The 16,059-nt window shown below is 42.4% G+C and overlaps 1 protein-coding gene across 2 annotated transcripts in view; it reads left to right on the top strand.

The window, feature by feature from the left end:
- NUDT21 (nudix hydrolase 21) overlaps positions 1-13,672 on the top strand; it is a 124,522-nt gene extending 110,850 nt beyond the window's left edge. Inside the window, exon 7 of one of the 2 annotated variants that reach the window (XM_029608714.1) lies at positions 13,320-13,672. In XM_029608714.1, the coding sequence (XP_029464574.1) occupies positions 13,320-13,338 (19 nt within the window). In that variant the 3' untranslated portion in view covers positions 13,339-13,672. Of the gene's footprint in view, positions 1-8,635; positions 8,943-13,319 lie in introns of those variants that run through there. The other variant, XM_029608713.1, reaches the window with a different exon arrangement.
- The last annotated feature ends 2,387 nt before the right edge of the window (positions 13,673-16,059 follow it).

Here is a 16,059-nt window from a genome sequence, read left to right as displayed (position 1 = left end):
ACTAAGCATTATCGATTGGATGTCAAGGCGTCTGATGAATCGTCCTTCGGTGAGTGTGTTCTGCGTACGGGTCTTTTGGGGGCCCGCCCAGTGTAAGATGGCTTGGGTACATCCCACTTCTCTGGACTGATCTGGGTATGTTCAGGAAATGAAAATTGGTTCTTACTTGCTAATTTTCATTCCTGTGATACCACAGATTAGTCCAGAGGCCCACCCCTTATTTCAGATTCCGAAAGACTGTGTTGGCTACCATTGGCCGATAATGTGTCCTGAAGCATTTCAGGAAGCTCCTTTTTGCAGAACGGATTGATGGAGCAGTTATGCACAGAGTTTTTATTGTAGTTAAAGGACAGATTAGACAACATTGAACAATTAGCCATTATTATGAAACTGTTACCAAGCTTAAAAGGAGCCTTCATTACCAATAATAGGAACAGATACATGTACAATTTACTATATGTGCCTCCATGTAAACCGTGTGACAGTATGTTACTGAACAACGGTATAGAAAAGATTTTAAATAAAATAAATACTTTTTGTTTAAGGCGTAGGGGTAGTTAGGGTTTTGTTGGTTGCTACCCCTCGCTCTTTAGTTATTTTAGCATGAGCTTGGGTACAGGACAATACTGAGGGACTGCAGGTGGCACTCTTGTGTATATATAGCAGTGCCCAAAGCTTTGTTCTCTGACTACACCTGCTGGTAGGGATGCACAACCCACTTCTCTGGACTGATCTGTGGTATTACAGGAACGAAAATTAGCAGGTAAGAACCAATTTTCATATTACCACTATACTTATTGTACAACATTATGGGGTAGATTTTCAAAGGGTTACGCGCATAAGATATGGGCGTAACCCCCGAAAACCTACCCCTGCGCGCGCCGAGCCTATGTCCCGGGGCTTTCAAATATGGGTGGTCCGGGGGCGAGGCTGGGGGCATGGCGGCGGTCCGGGGGTGGTTTGAGGGGCGTGGTGGAGGTCCGGGGGCGGTCCAGAGTCCTCCGGCACAGCGGCCTGTGCCTGGGGTTGGCGCGCCAGCAGCTGGCCGGCGCAAGTTACGCCTGCCAGAAGAAATAAGGTGGGGGGGGGGAGATTTAGGTAGGGCTGGGGGGTGGGTTAGATAGGGGAATGGAGGGAAAGGTGGGGGGGAGCTAAAAAAAAGTTCCCTCCAAGGCCGCTCCGATTTTCAGAGCGGCCTTGGAGGGAACGGGGAAAGCCATCGGGGCTCCCCTTGGGCTCGGCGCGAGCAAGGTGCACAAGTGTGCACCCCCTTGCGCGTGCCAACCCCGGATTTTATAACATATGCGTGGCAGCACGCTCATGTTATAAAATCGGGTGTACATTTGTGTGCACCGTGCACGTAGGAATTAAAATCGGCCCCTATATTTTTACCCTTTCATTGATAGTAAGTTGAAAATGTAACTTATTTGTTGAAAGACTGCTTAGGCAGAGGAAAGCAGCAGAAATATTTGTGCACTTAAATTGGATATGTCCATAAGCATATGTATTCAAACAGGTTTTTGAAGGGTTAGGTTTTTTTGTCCCCTTGCTGATGTCTTGACTATGATGGAAGCAAGGGAATGAGGCAACCCATTGACTGCAAATGAAGGAAAAACAAACTTTCATAGCATTCAAACAAGTTAATTGACACCAGTGGGTTATGCATCTCTACTAGCAGATGGTGACAGAGCAAAGCTGACGTCACGGTGTGTGTGTGTGTGTGTGTGTGTGTATATATATATGTATATATATATGTATATATATATGTATGTATATATATATATATATATATATATATATATATATATATACCCCTGCACTGACATCAGTCCAACAGTATTCTCCGTCTCCAGCAGATGGTGGACGTACATCTCCCTACTGGGGATTGCTTAAAAAAATTGTAGGAGGAGAAAAAAAGAAGAAAGATAAATTTGCACCGCTCTCCTGTGGTGATACCCTATGATCCTCAAATGTCAAAAAGGCAGTGAACTTAAAAAAGCCAGGAAATCTGAAGATAATTGGTCAAGTGGAAAACCAGGGGATCATAAAGCCATGCTTAGTGAGGGGACAAAACTGCTGCCATGATGCTTTTTTTAAATTTCCTAAAAATAACACTATTACATAGGCTTTTGCTCCATACCAAAGATTGTAGCTGTGATGACCGAGTAATGAGAGAAAAAAGGTGGGGCATCTTCAGTGGGGTGAAAAATATCCTGGTAACCGTGATTCCTGCTTCATAAATGCTAGGGAGCAGAATTAGAGCAGATTCTGATCTGACAAGAAGGTGAACCAGAGGAAAACAATTTTACAAAGAGCATAATTTGCTAAGGCTTTTTTTCTTTTTTTCATTGTGTCTGTGAGGGAAAAAGTTTAGTAAAAAAAAGGCCTAAAGTTTCTCTGTCAACAAGCAGGCATGAATTAGCTGTAACACGTGGGTGATGTCATCTGATGGCACTGACATGGACCCAGCTGTCAGAACTCAGTAAAGACTTTGAGCATGCACCGGAATTCCTGCATGCACATACTGCCTCAAGAGCCCTCAATCTGCTTCATCTGAGCTACCATATTACTCCAGGGGGAATTCTGCACACAAAAACTGAAAATTCTACAGACTTTATATTGGTCAAAATAACACAATTTACATGACAGTCTTACACTTTAAATTATTACAGAAAACTGTATTACTTAGTTGCAGAATTTTAAATATTTTGAGCAGAATTTCCTAGAAATTCACTGTAAGTGTCCCTTCCACATACATACACCCTAATATAGGCTCCCTCACACTCTCTCTCTCTCTCTCTCTCTCTCTCTCTCTCTCACACTCACACTCACACTCACACACACACACACACACACACACACACACACACACACACACACCCTCATACAGGGCACTCTCTCTTGCATACACCCACACAAGCTCCCTTTCTCTCTCACACATACATCCTCACACAGGCTACCCATGTCTCTCTCTCACACACCCCTTCACACAGGCTCTGTCTCACACATACACAATCCCTTCACACAGGCTGGCACCCTCACATACACACAATCCCTTTTTCATGCACACTAGCACCCAATCTCTCACACACATACACACTCATTCACAATCTCCTCTCTCTGAAATCCACACTCAAGCATCCCCCCAGCCCACTCTCTTACCTCCCATGCTCTCTCACACCCTCCTGCTCTCACCCACACTCCCCCTCTTACCAACCAAGCTGTCTCTCTCCCTCCCCCACACCACCTCTCCTCTCACACACACTTTCTCTCTCACCGGCATCCCCCCATCCTCTCTCTCTCACCCTCCCCTCTCTGACACAAATTCTCTCTCACCGGCATGCTGCGAGATGCGCTCCGTTCACGGCGAAGATGAAGGCCCGGCGCACTGTTCACAGCGAAAAGGGAAGGCCCCCGTGTGCCGCGGGATGCGCTCTGTTCGCCACAAAGGTGAAGGCCTGGACGCGCCATTCGCGGCACACGGGCCTTCCATTTTCGCCTTGAGCAGAGCACAGTCCGTTCACGACACACGGGGGCCTTCCCTTTTCGCTGCGAACGGCGCGCTGGGCCTTCGTCTTCACTGCGAATGAAGCATGTCCCGTGTGCCGCAGGACGCGCTCTGTTCGCAGCATGCCGGGGTCTCCTCTGCTATTTTCTGTGCAAAAAATGGTAATTCTGCACAAATTCTTTGCTCCGCAGTAGTGCAGAATTCTCCCAGGAGTACCATATGGATGTATCCCAGTCTTAAAATATTTTGATTTTTGGTCATAATTCTATTTTTACTGCCTCGTTGCTTCTTTTATTTTTCAGCCACTACCTAGATAGCCCCGCAAACAAACTTTTAGGTTCTTTAAAAAAAAAAAAAAAAATGTTAAAGGCCAGGAAGCCTGTGGTCAGCGACTTTGAGGCCTGTGTCTGTGAGGGCAAAATGACCATCACAAACATGCATTCCAATTACTATCAATGCCTGGGCCTTGACTTGGGCCATGACTCCTCCAACTGCTACAGCTGTGGTCGGATGTCCTCTAATGCACAGCAACCCCTGTGCCTGGAAAATAGAGGCCCTAAGGAAGGCACTAACAGATAATAACCCAAAGTCTCTTCATGAGGCTGAGCAGTGGATCCACTCCTCATCCAGGAGCGAGGCATCATAGGACTCGCGGCATAGGAAACTGAGACTGTAATCTTACCCTTCTTGTTTCTGCAAGTATGGGAAATCTCATCCTGCTGTGGCACTGGTTCCCATTAGATCAGGGATTCAGTATGGCACAGATGTCTGTGGCACTAGGTAAGGCACTGAAAAGAGTGCCTAGGTTATGTGAGGAGCTTCCTTTGGGGCTATTCCCCTTGGAGCCAAAGAAATAATCAGTGCCTTTGGTGCAGGGCTCTACCAGAGAAGGCTTCTTTCAAAACAGAGGTAAGAGAGAGCCTCATCAATGCAGGTCCCATCATGGAACCATCCCCATGGTGCTGAGCCATTTATTTTATCTAGATCTTAGGCTGAGCAGGGCAGTTTTTGTCATTGGTGTTGATCTTGCATTCTAGAGCGCAATCATCACACTTGATGCGGCATGCGAAGGCGCCGTCAGTTGTGTTGGAGCGAAGAGCTTCAGCAATAAGCCCAAGAATTTTGCTGAGACACAGTAGACATTGCTGCTGCCTTCATTGGACTAAAGTGCCATACAGGAGTTGTTGATGCAAGTGGCATCATGCATCTCGGAGCCAGTCACTGCCCCAGCAGAGGCAGCTGCTACAGTGTGGAGTTCATTTCTCAGCTTTGTAGGCAATCCATAGTGTGAATGAGCTGATCAGGGTTTCTAAAATGGATATCTCTCATCTCTCTCTGGCACAGAGAGTCCTCTAGCCAACTATCATAGCTAGTGAAGAATTTTTGTCACCTCAAGCCCTGAAGACCAGAGAGGGAGATTAGAGCCTCTCCTGTCCAAGGTGGAGGAAATTTTCCCACTTAGCGGACCATCCAAAGTCCCATATTGGTGTGTACCACTCATCAAAAGCCCCCATAATTGGGAGTAAGTTTTCACCATGAGGTGGTGCATTATCCTTCATGGGAATCCCTTCATGAATCGGAAGGGGAAGACATGGGATCAGTGCACTCAGCATTCCTACCAGATGTTTTCCCCTCAGACCAGCAGAGATCTCCTCCTTAGTCACACTTATCATTGTCAGGATTGTTGCTTTGTGCTTCCCTGTAGTCAGGAGAGGAGGAAGATTCCACAGGGATACCTTCAGATCTCCTGCCAGACTTGCCTCTGCATATCTAGCCTCCTATGTATCTCTGCTTCTGCCATGTTTTTGGATAGCAAAGATGTTGTCAGTGACAGGAAGGAAAAAGGACCTGAGACAGATGATTTAGGGCTTTTTTTACATTCCTTCAACCTCCAACAAACTCTGAAGCTATCCCAGTTTACAAACTCCTCAAGGACCTGCAGATGAGGATATGGCAGACATCAACATTGTGCCTTCTGGCGGCCTAGAAACGGGATACAGGATACTGGCATCCCTAGTAGTTGGTGTGTTTCAACTACCACTCCACTCTGTGGTGGTAGAATCTGCATTGAAATGTGCCAAATGCACTCATGAACACTCCAGCATGCTTCCTGGGAAGGACCTGAAAGCATTGGATGTGTTTGCTCAGATCGCAGCTTACCCAGCTCTATTGATGCAATATTTGCGTGAATGTATGCAAAAGCCAAAGCCTTTGGCAGAGTCATCTGATCCACAGCAGGCAGACTTCCATCAAGCAGTGGAGGAATACAAGAAGCATCTTGTTCCGTATATGAAGCTTATGATATCATGGCCAGGGCTTTGGCTGCTTCCATAAGAGCCCGAAGACTTGCGAGCTTGCAAGTGAATGACCTCTGAAAAAGATGTACATGATCATCTTGTGGATATATGCTGTACAAGTGACAAAGTTTAGGAGATGGTGGTTCTGATTCAGGAGTACCAATCTACCTTATAGTTATCAGCTGTGGCAGGAGACCAAACTGTTCAGTGTTACTTTTTCCTGTAAACATCCATTCTTCCAAAGATACCCCTTCCCTTTTTTTTCAGAATCATTGATCTCCTCCCACTCTTCAGCAGCATCCCGCTGAAGGTCATCAGAAGGAAAGACATCAGATACAGCCTAAGCCTGGGGCCAGTTATTGGCGACTTTGAGACCCACCTCTCCATTTACTCTGGTGAGCGAAAGGGATCAGTCCTTCCTTCCAGGATAGCTCTATGTCACTGAAGACCAGTCCTGAAAATTGTGGAGTATGGCTACTACATGCGCTTCTCATGCCCTCCTCCTGACACAATGGATTTCAGTCTTCAACTCTGACTCATCACAGTCTGCCCAGCTGCAGCTGGAAGTGGAGTCACTCCATAAGCAGAAGGCAATAGAGCCTATCCCTTTTCAGGAGTGTGACCAGGGATTCTATTCCCGATATCTTCTAATTTCCAAAAAGTCAGGAAATTGAAGTCTATACTGGACTTGCAGAGACTGAACCTATTGTTAGTTAGAGTGAGGTTCAAGATGACTATCCTCTAGTCAATTCTTCCTTTCATTCAACTAAAAAATTAGATGTATGCTCTAGATTTGAAAGATGTTTATGCACTTATTTCCATAAACCTCGCCCATCGGAAATTCCTCAGGTTGGTGGTGAAGGACATGCACTACCAATACAAGGTGCTTCCTTTTGTCCTCTTGGTGGCCCTGAAGGCATTCACAGAATGCCTTGTTAGCACAATTTTGTCAGCAGAATGTCTGCATACCTGGATGATTGGTTAATGATGGATCCATCTCTTTCTGGAGTCCCTTGAAGACCATATGGCTCTTCCAGTCCCTGGGTTTCATGGTCACCCTTGCCAAGACAAACCTGGTTCTGTCTCAAAGAATTCAGCTCATAAAAGTCTGGATAAACTCGCTTCAGGAGAAAGCGTTTCTCCCCATTGAAAGAGCCACATTGCTGATGGGCCTACTAAGGTCTTTTCATCAATTAAACCAATTGTCAGCAAGATTGGTCCTTCTAGGACACATGACCTCTGCAGGGCATGTGATTTCTCTGACTCATCTGTGCCTGCAGGGTCTTCAGTGAGTGTCCAAAGCCAATAGGATCAGCTCTGTCAGCCATTATCCTATCAAATACCTGTGACTCCTGCGATGAGAACATCCCTTCAGTAGTGGATGAATCTGGAAGCTCTAAAGTTGGGGGTCTCATGGATTCCGCTGCATCAAGTGACTCTTGTCTACCAACACCTCCATCAATGGATAGATGAGTGCATACCAGTGCAGAGTTGACCCAAGGATCGTTGTTCCCAGTTGAGAGCTGTTTACAAATCATTCGTCTGGAGCTGCGAGCCATCTGCTATGCTGCAAGGGCTTCCTCTCTCCTTTTGGGAAAGAGAATCTTAATCCAGATGGAAAGCCAAATGGCCATGCTCTACATGAACAAACAGAAGGTGGAAGGGACCCAGCTCTTTCTCCACCCTGTGGTATCAAAGTTAATGAAAGAACTGTGTCATTCTAAGCCTCCAGTCCGTAAACATCCAGTGCCTTGGGACCTCAGTGTACTCTTAGCTCAATTCATTTAACTTTTTGAGTCGGTGGACTTGAAATTTCTCATCTGGAAAGGGTTGTTTCTCATGGCCATCAATTTGGCATAGAGAGTAAGTGAACTACAGGTTGTGGTTTCATATTCCAATACCTTCAATTTTTTAATAGGGTGATTCTATGAAATCAACCCAAGTTGCTTCTGATAGTGGTATTATGCTACCTACATTCTTTCCAAGACCACATGCACACAAAGGAGACCACATTCACATTTCTTTAAGGAACCTTGAAGGAGGTTCAGCCTCTCTGTTAAGCTTCTTGACTGTTCATATCCTTTGATCCCAATTGATTGGCAACTACCCTTCTCAATTTAACTCTTTTTCTAGTTGGCCAGCGGACTGTATAGCGCACTGTTGCATGCTGGCTTGCTTATAGACTCTGAGGCTCATCGAGTGAGAGCCTTGGTGACTTTAGTTGCTGATCTCAGGGCCACTTCTATCTAAGACATTTGCAAAGTGGTACTTGAGCATTTATTTCACACCTTCACATTCCATTACTACTTGGATAACATGTCCTGAGGAAACTAACTTTGGACAAACAGTTCTGTGCAGCCTATTCACCCAATAGTCCACTCTCCACTTGGTGAGGATGGGTTGTCTTTAAATATTTGTTCTGCCTTGCAGCCCTCAGCTCAAGACTCCCCTTGAGTTATGGTTAATTCATGCCTGCTTGTTTAAGGAGAAAGCGAGTTTGCTTACCTGTAAACATGGTTCTCTGTAAAGAGCAGGAGGAGTTAGCCATAATTAACATCTGCCTGCTTCCCTGGAGAGTCAACTGCTTCACTAAACCTTAAGCTGTGGGGCTCATGAGGTAGCAGTTTACATGGAATCTCCAGCTCAATTAAGTCTGAGCTCTATGAGCTAGGTCTGTCAGTGCTGTTGGATGATGTCACCCATGTGTTATGGGTAATTCATCCTGCTGAGTATGGAGAACTGTTTACAGATAAGCAACTTGCTTTAGCTCAATTTGTGTTCATAATTTTTTCCTTTTTTTTTTTTTTCCTTTTTTTTTTTTATTCTTTAGGTTCAATTTTATTTACAACTGAAATCCGTGCATCCAGGAGGAGGATGTGGTGAAACAAAGCCGTCTCTGTGAGCACAGCTTTAAGATGTAGAGAAAAATGTTGACAAAAGGATTTTTTTTTTATTATTATTGTGATGTTTTTATCCTGCAGCCTGATTAACTTTCTACTCTCTGAACAGTGGAATGAGCCTACAGAGCTGTTCCAGACAGTGGAATGGAAAATGTTAGTGCTTTTAAATTTTTTTTTCCATTATATTAGCCTCCAGTTTTTCTTATACAGTACCATTAAAAAAAAAATCCATTTCTATTCTGTTGGTATGTTTTTTTTTTTCCATTAATATTTAATGTCTTAAAACAGTGGGACTACCAACTTTTTTTATTCAGTCAGCATAAATGAAATCATTAAGATTACCTTTCTTCTTGACTTATTTTGTAAAGGAAATATACAGTGTTTTCTTAACTCCCTTACTAAATCACTGTACTGTGAGAGTGAGATGCTTTTGTGGTGATAATTGGAAATCTCTGGCATATAAACAAATGAAAAAGGAGTTTACAAGAGGAGGAATTTAAGAATAGGTAGCATGGACATAAAGGTATGCAACTTTAATTTAAAAAGTTACCTATGGACAGAAAAGAAAGGAGAAGTAAGATTAAGACAGAACCAAAGAACAGGCAGTTAGATTTATTTTATTTTTTTAGTATTAGTAGTACTGCTGCTTTAACTAGAATGAGGTGTGAAATCATTTTACTTTTGTTAAACAGAACATTTACTGAGAAAATTGGCATCACTGTACATGATCTGTCATGCACTATTATATGATCTTGTTACTGTCTACTCATCTTACAAAATGTTTTCTCCTCAATGAGTTTATACACCAGAATGGTTATAAATTGAACTTTCAAATATAACTTTTGTCTTAAAAGTGTTTAAAAATAATTGCTGTCTTGTTTACATTTATAATACACACACAAGCCAACTTCTGGTTACTGTGTTTCTTTTCAATTCTTTTTTTAACCAATCATAGGTTCAGTCCTATTCGCAGTTTTTTCAAAAATTATTTTTTTTTTTGCATGTGAAGCAGTAGTGCTTATCTTGTCTTGAAGTGTTCATTTATTTAACCCCCATATGCCCAGTGCTGTAACCCTGACATGGTCTGTGTTTTGATACAAACGATCTGCATTAGAGGGCATTTCCATTTTTCATAGTTTAAATTTTCAGTAGATCTGAAATGAAATCATAGTTATAGAAACTAAATATAATACTTTATAAATGATATAATTTATAATACTTAATTTTGTTCGTATCCTGTAGTTTGCAATAGATACTCCATTTTTTTCTTGCTTGCTGACTTGCTTACTGTAATCCTCTGTAAACTATCATCCATTATTTTGGTGAGAAGTCCAAATATTCACATTTTATTGATACTTGCACACATATTTCCAAGAGCCAGTGTAGTGCCTTAGGTAAAATGTTTAGAAGAACAATTAGAAATTAAGAGGTAGATTTTAACAGCCTTGTGCGTGCAAAAATGGTCACATCTGCGGGTAAGTGGGCCGCATGGGAGCTATGCAAATTTTTAATAGCCGGGAAGGGCGCGTGTACATCGATGTATGCAGGGCATGGACGTTCAAGAGGCGAGGCCAGCAAGGACGCTCATAACCCCTAATTTTCCTCAGCCAGCGCAAGTATGTTACACATATCACTTTGCTACAGCTCCTCAGTAGACGTGGGAGTCTGGTGAACATCGGGAGAGAGAGAGATTCTTTAAAAGGCTCAGTCTGATATTCTATATATGGACCATTATAAAGGTCCATATATAGAGTATCAGACTGAGGTGGGTTAGGGGGGGTGTTAGAAACATTCAGAGGTATTCATTGTAAAATTGTCATCATTAAAGAATTTTAGAACCTATAAGTGATGAAAAGGAGTTGATGACAAATCAACATGACAATGGTCCATATATAGAGTATCAGTGTGAGCCTTATAAAAAGTCTCTCTCTTCCCCTCCCCCCCCCCCCCCCCCCCCCCGAGCAAGTGTAACATATATGCGTAAAGCTTCAAACGTAAGTGCATGAAGTTTTGCATTATTTTATAGTGTGTGTGTATCTTCGCGCTCTGTGAGATACGCGTGTTTATGGGTGCACGTGCGGCCCTTTTAAAATCTACCCGAGAGTGGCCAATTAATCTGTGGTATCTGATAAGGCAGCCCTTTGTGTGCTTTCCAATTCAGTTCACGGTATATAGCTGTTTTGCACTAGTTTGCATGAAGATAAAACACCATACTAGAAATATTTTTAAGCTATAACAAGCTAGTAGAAATTTATTTACAGCTAAGTAAGGGGGTCATTCTCTAATGCTATCGCACACAAAAAGTCCCTTTCCACGTGCGATACCTAGCTCAGGGCGTAGTCTGCCCCAGAAGAGGAGGAGTCGGGGCGGCACCGGGGCCGACTCTACCCTGAGCTAGCTATCGCATGCGAAAAGTGACTTTTTGCGTGCGAAACGTCCCTTTTTGCGTGCGATAGCGTTAGAGAATGACCTCCTTACTTAGCTGTAATAAATTTCTACTAGCTTGTTATAGCTTAAAAATATTTCTAGTATGGTGTTGAATCTTTTATGGTGTAGTTATTCGGTGTGAAAGCCGGCAGCGATCGCTGCTGGCTGTCGCAGGACTGCCCCCCCCACTTCGCACCCCTCATTACCGCTGGATTCTCTAAAGTCTGCGACCTTAGAGAATCCAGGCCTAAGTTAGCTGGATAAAAACTTATCTGGATAACTTACATGACATATTCAGCAGCACAGTTATGCTGCTGAATATCAACACATTCGGCGGATGTTATATCTGGCTAAGTTAGGTCTGCTGTATGGCACTTATCTGGTTATCTGGATAAGAAGCGCTGCCCTGATCTACCCACCCACAAGTTATCCAGCTATCTGCTTAGCCAGATAAGTCCCTACTTATCCATCTAAGTAGCACTGAATATTGGCCTCACTATTTTTATTTTCTGTAAGACTTCCTAGGATGATTACAGCAGGCAGTTTGGTCCCCGTTCTGACCAAGATTTAGGGGAAAGACTTATGTGAGGTTGAACTGTTTTAGTTTCATCAATGTACTAGTTATGTTGCTGTTGGAATGGGTGGTCATCCTACCTTTTCCCAGTGCCTGAAAGTGTTTTCTATTGATATGCTCATACCCAGCAGTCTCTGAAGAATAGAAAGCTTAGAGCAATGGTCTCCTGCACCACAGTATATGGATGTGTAGACAACCCACCAGACAATGCCCCCAGGTACATGCACTGAAATGAAGTTTTCACTAACTAAAAAGTCTGCAACAAATCAAGATACATTAGTCCCTGTTCAGACCAGTGAGAGAGAGCTGATAAATGAGAGTAAAGCCTTTCACATCTAAAGAGGCATCAGTGGCCGGCTTCACCCAGGACCATTATATCAAAGCATATTAGGGCTCTAGTATTGCAACAGGCCACCCAAAACTCCCCAGGTGCAGCTTTCAGTCCAGCTTTTAAAATAAATCTTGCCTTTTTTTAAATTAAGGCAATGTCCATTTACCCAGGAATACTATATTAAGTCCATTTTATAGCTTACTGTACTTATCTGTATCTCCTTGTTGCTCAAGTGACTGATGGTAATCATCTGCTTTACTAGGCTTAAGCGAAGCAAATACAAAGCTCAACGGTGCTTCATGATCAGGTACTTAATTTCCAGGACAAAATTATTTTACAATAAATACTCAAAAGAAAATATAAACGTTATTCTAATAGCATATTCCACTTCTATTATGGGCTAGTATCAAAGGAATTAAATAGAGTGACTTGTATTGTTGCTTTTAGTTTTCATAAAAATACTATAATACTATATTGAAGTGGAGATGCAAGTGTGTTTGCTTGCATATCCAGTTATATTTCAGATCTAGCTGAACTGTTGCTTTTTTTGTGATTCCTTGTCTTCGCTTCTCCAAAAGATTTCTCAGAACAGCAGTTATCAAAGCTGCTTTGAACATATTCTTTCTGGGACAGCCTGTACTGGCTTCTAGTAACTTGATATTTCCCTATGGTTGTAGGAAGAGGTGCCATAGGCCTCTTGAACATTGGCATCAAAAGGTAAAGATAAATATCTTCCTAATTAGGCATAAATGAACTCTGCCACTCACAGTGACATATTGTGATTTTTTAAGGTTTTTTTTTTTATATGGAGTCCTAAATGGTATCAAAACCTATCAAACCTCCAGTATTGTTAAGGCCCAATCTTATGATTTAGTTGAAGGCAACAAGCTTTGTTTGCTTTGTTGCTCAGACTGCAAGAGGCTATATCAGAATCCACTGTTAAGGGACTATGTGAGTAAATACTATGAGATGGCTTGTATATTTTAGATGCTACTGTATGTAAAATAAAGTTAAATTAAAATCTAAATTTAAAATCTTAAGACTTTCACTCCAGCTGTTCTATAGTAATGAATTAGTTAAAAGCATGCCAATTTTTGCAGGTGCCTTTTTTCTTAATTAAGGTGTTGAATGAGAGAGATCATACTAGCCGAGTACCTGCTGGCATGGGCATGCTTGACTGTAGCATACACTAGATTAGTGTGAGAGGAGAAAAAAATAGATTTGAGTAACCTGCTATACTGATGTTACATTTTGTTTTCTCTGCCTTCCTATTTGCATCCAGTGTTTGTTTTCTGATGTAGTGAAGAATCCACATGGTTTGACATTGAAGAATGGAATGCTTTCTACAGTCTGTCAAGAAATATAATGAACACAGCCATTTCTGCATGCACATGACAGTATTGCACAATTACTTAATCTAACTAGCATCCAGTGCAGACTCCATGAAAGAAACATTTCAGCTGTACACAGAAATAAAGGTCAATAACAAAAAAAAAAAAAAACAAATAAGGATAACATTCAGGCAACGTTATCTTTCACTTTGATCTGCTCTTTTTGGTTTTACCCAATGAAGGGAGTCAACTCCTGAAAGTTAATCGAGAAATGTATTTTGTCCAATTAAAAAGTATCAAATTATTTTTTTGTTTATTGGCCTTTGTTTTTTTTTGCACATTCAAGTAGACTAATATAGCAGTCACACTATTTTAACAAAGTTGTACACAGGCAACAATGTACTATACCAAAATTTTTACACTGTTCCACTGTAATGCTTTTGACCCTTAGGGATGAGCCATGTTTACAGATATGTCAGACATTTGCCTCAGGTTAGATCTGATTGGTTCACAATGGTTATATTTTATGACATTCCAGCCAAACTGATTTGTGACACTATTCTGAACTTGGCAGCATCTTAGGTGGTCTGTCTTACTCTACAATATAATGCTGGAGACTAATATGGCAGTTTTCCCATGTAGTAAATATTTGTATTTATTCATTTCTCAAATCTTCTCTACCACACAGATATAATAAAACACCTTTGTCAGCTTGCTAACAGTCAATTATAGAATACAGTAAGCATACAATAATTAAAATATATAAAACTAAGGCATGTGCAAGGGATAAGCAGGATGTGAAGCTCTTGCAGGTGGGTAATATCATCCAACAGAGCCTGGGCCAGTGAAGTTTACTTAATGGCTTCTAGAAGATTTTGGCACATACTGTTGAGCATATTCATTCCTCCCTGCCTCACACACATCACACAGAACTCCACTCAGGTCTTTGTTTTCTGTGGAACCCAACAGTTGCATCTTTTCTCTTATAAGAATTTTGGGAAAATTGCATGTTTTTGTGGCAGTCCACTTAGTTCACCGTTTTTTGTTTTTTTTTTATGTATTTTATTTTTTTTGTCAGCTGCCATGTGCATCTGTATTCATAGAGTTTTTCTTTTAAAATCCAGTCATTTGATCTTCTGTTGGTTATTTTTCAACCAATGTTCCAAAAAGGAAGAGGGCTAGTATTTCAACATGTGACCCTGGTGCTGTAGGAAAAATTGACTACAGGTATTTATCAGATTTAAATGATAACCTTCATGATCTGGAAAGAAGTACAACAAGTAGCACATTTAAAACAAATAGAAGAAAATGTTTTCACTCAATGCACAATTAAGCTCTGAAATTGATTGCTAGAGGATGTGGTTAAAGACGTTAGTGTAACGGGGTTTAAAAAATGTTTGGACAAGTTTTCTTGAGAAGTTAATAAATTGCAATTAATCAAGTTGACTTGGGGGTAGATTTTCAAAGGGTTATGCACGTTAAGATAAGCACGTAACCCCCAAAAACCTACCCCTGCCTCTCCCTGCACGCGTCGAGCCTATCTCGGATAGGCTCGGCGGTGCATGTAAGCCCTGGGGCTTGAAAAAATGGGCGCTCCAGGGGCGGAGCCGTGGTCAGGGTGCCGGCCCAGGGGCGGGACCAAGACCTCCGGAACAGCCACCGGGCTGGGGGATGGAGAGCCGGCGCGTGCAAGTTACACCTCTGAGCAGGTGCACCCCCTTGCGCGCGCGCCGACCCTGGATTTTATAACATGTGTGCGGCTGCGCGCACATGTTATAAAATCGGGCGTAGATTTGTTCGCACCGGGTTGCGTGAACAAATCTGAGTATAATGCAGTCTACAATATCTGGTAAAGTAACAATTCTACTGCTTCCCCAGCTCTCCACAGGTGAAATAGCTCTTTCTGCGGAGCTCCAAAACACCAACCACCTCCAGGGTCAGTGGCACAAACCCCAACTGTCCTAAAATCACAGCATTGTTTAGCCACATTTTCAGTACCTATCCCAGAGAGCTTACATGTACTAACCCCAGACAGCTAACATTTGATTGTATAGTGGAATAGCAGTGCTTTTGGCACCATGAACCAGAAAGTGTGCACTTTTCCCATTTTTCATTACCCACCCCAGAGGGCTTACATTTCAGCTTATGCTTTGCTTTGACTTTTATTTCAAACTTAGAGGAACCAGCCTTTGCCATATTTCCCTTCAGTGAAATTTCACGCTAGAGCAGACTGCAAAAGGATGGAGAGTCATGGCTGCTTTTTGAAAACTGAGGATCTCCATGTGCACATTACACATACCTTGTATATTCAGAGAGTGGTGAATATACAGCTACTTACTGTTAAGGTATGCCATTTCTGTCCCAGGTGGGAGGGGCTGAGATTGACATGGGTGCAATTGATTTGGTATGCCAGCTATATTGAAGAAAACGCACTTCGTCTCTTGCTACTCTGTAAGCTGCTGTGGATACTTGACACATTTCATCATAGCCCTCAGTACCTGGCTGAAAGACCTTGAAAACGTTGATTGGTCCATATCGGCCACTTTAGCCACTGAATTCTGGAAAGAGCCAGTGGCAAGAAAATGCAAGGTACTGAGAAGTTTGACCAAGTCTGAAATGGTAAGTCCACGAATGGTTAGAGGATTAATATCATCTGATTTCTTCATAGAGAGAGGAAATTGCCCTGGAGCT

Source organism: Rhinatrema bivittatum, chromosome 7, assembly GCF_901001135.1.
Source record: "Rhinatrema bivittatum chromosome 7, aRhiBiv1.1, whole genome shotgun sequence".
In the NCBI taxonomy this organism is placed as follows: Eukaryota; Metazoa; Chordata; class Amphibia; order Gymnophiona; family Rhinatrematidae; genus Rhinatrema; species Rhinatrema bivittatum.
This window is presented reverse-complemented; position numbering and strand designations above follow the sequence as displayed.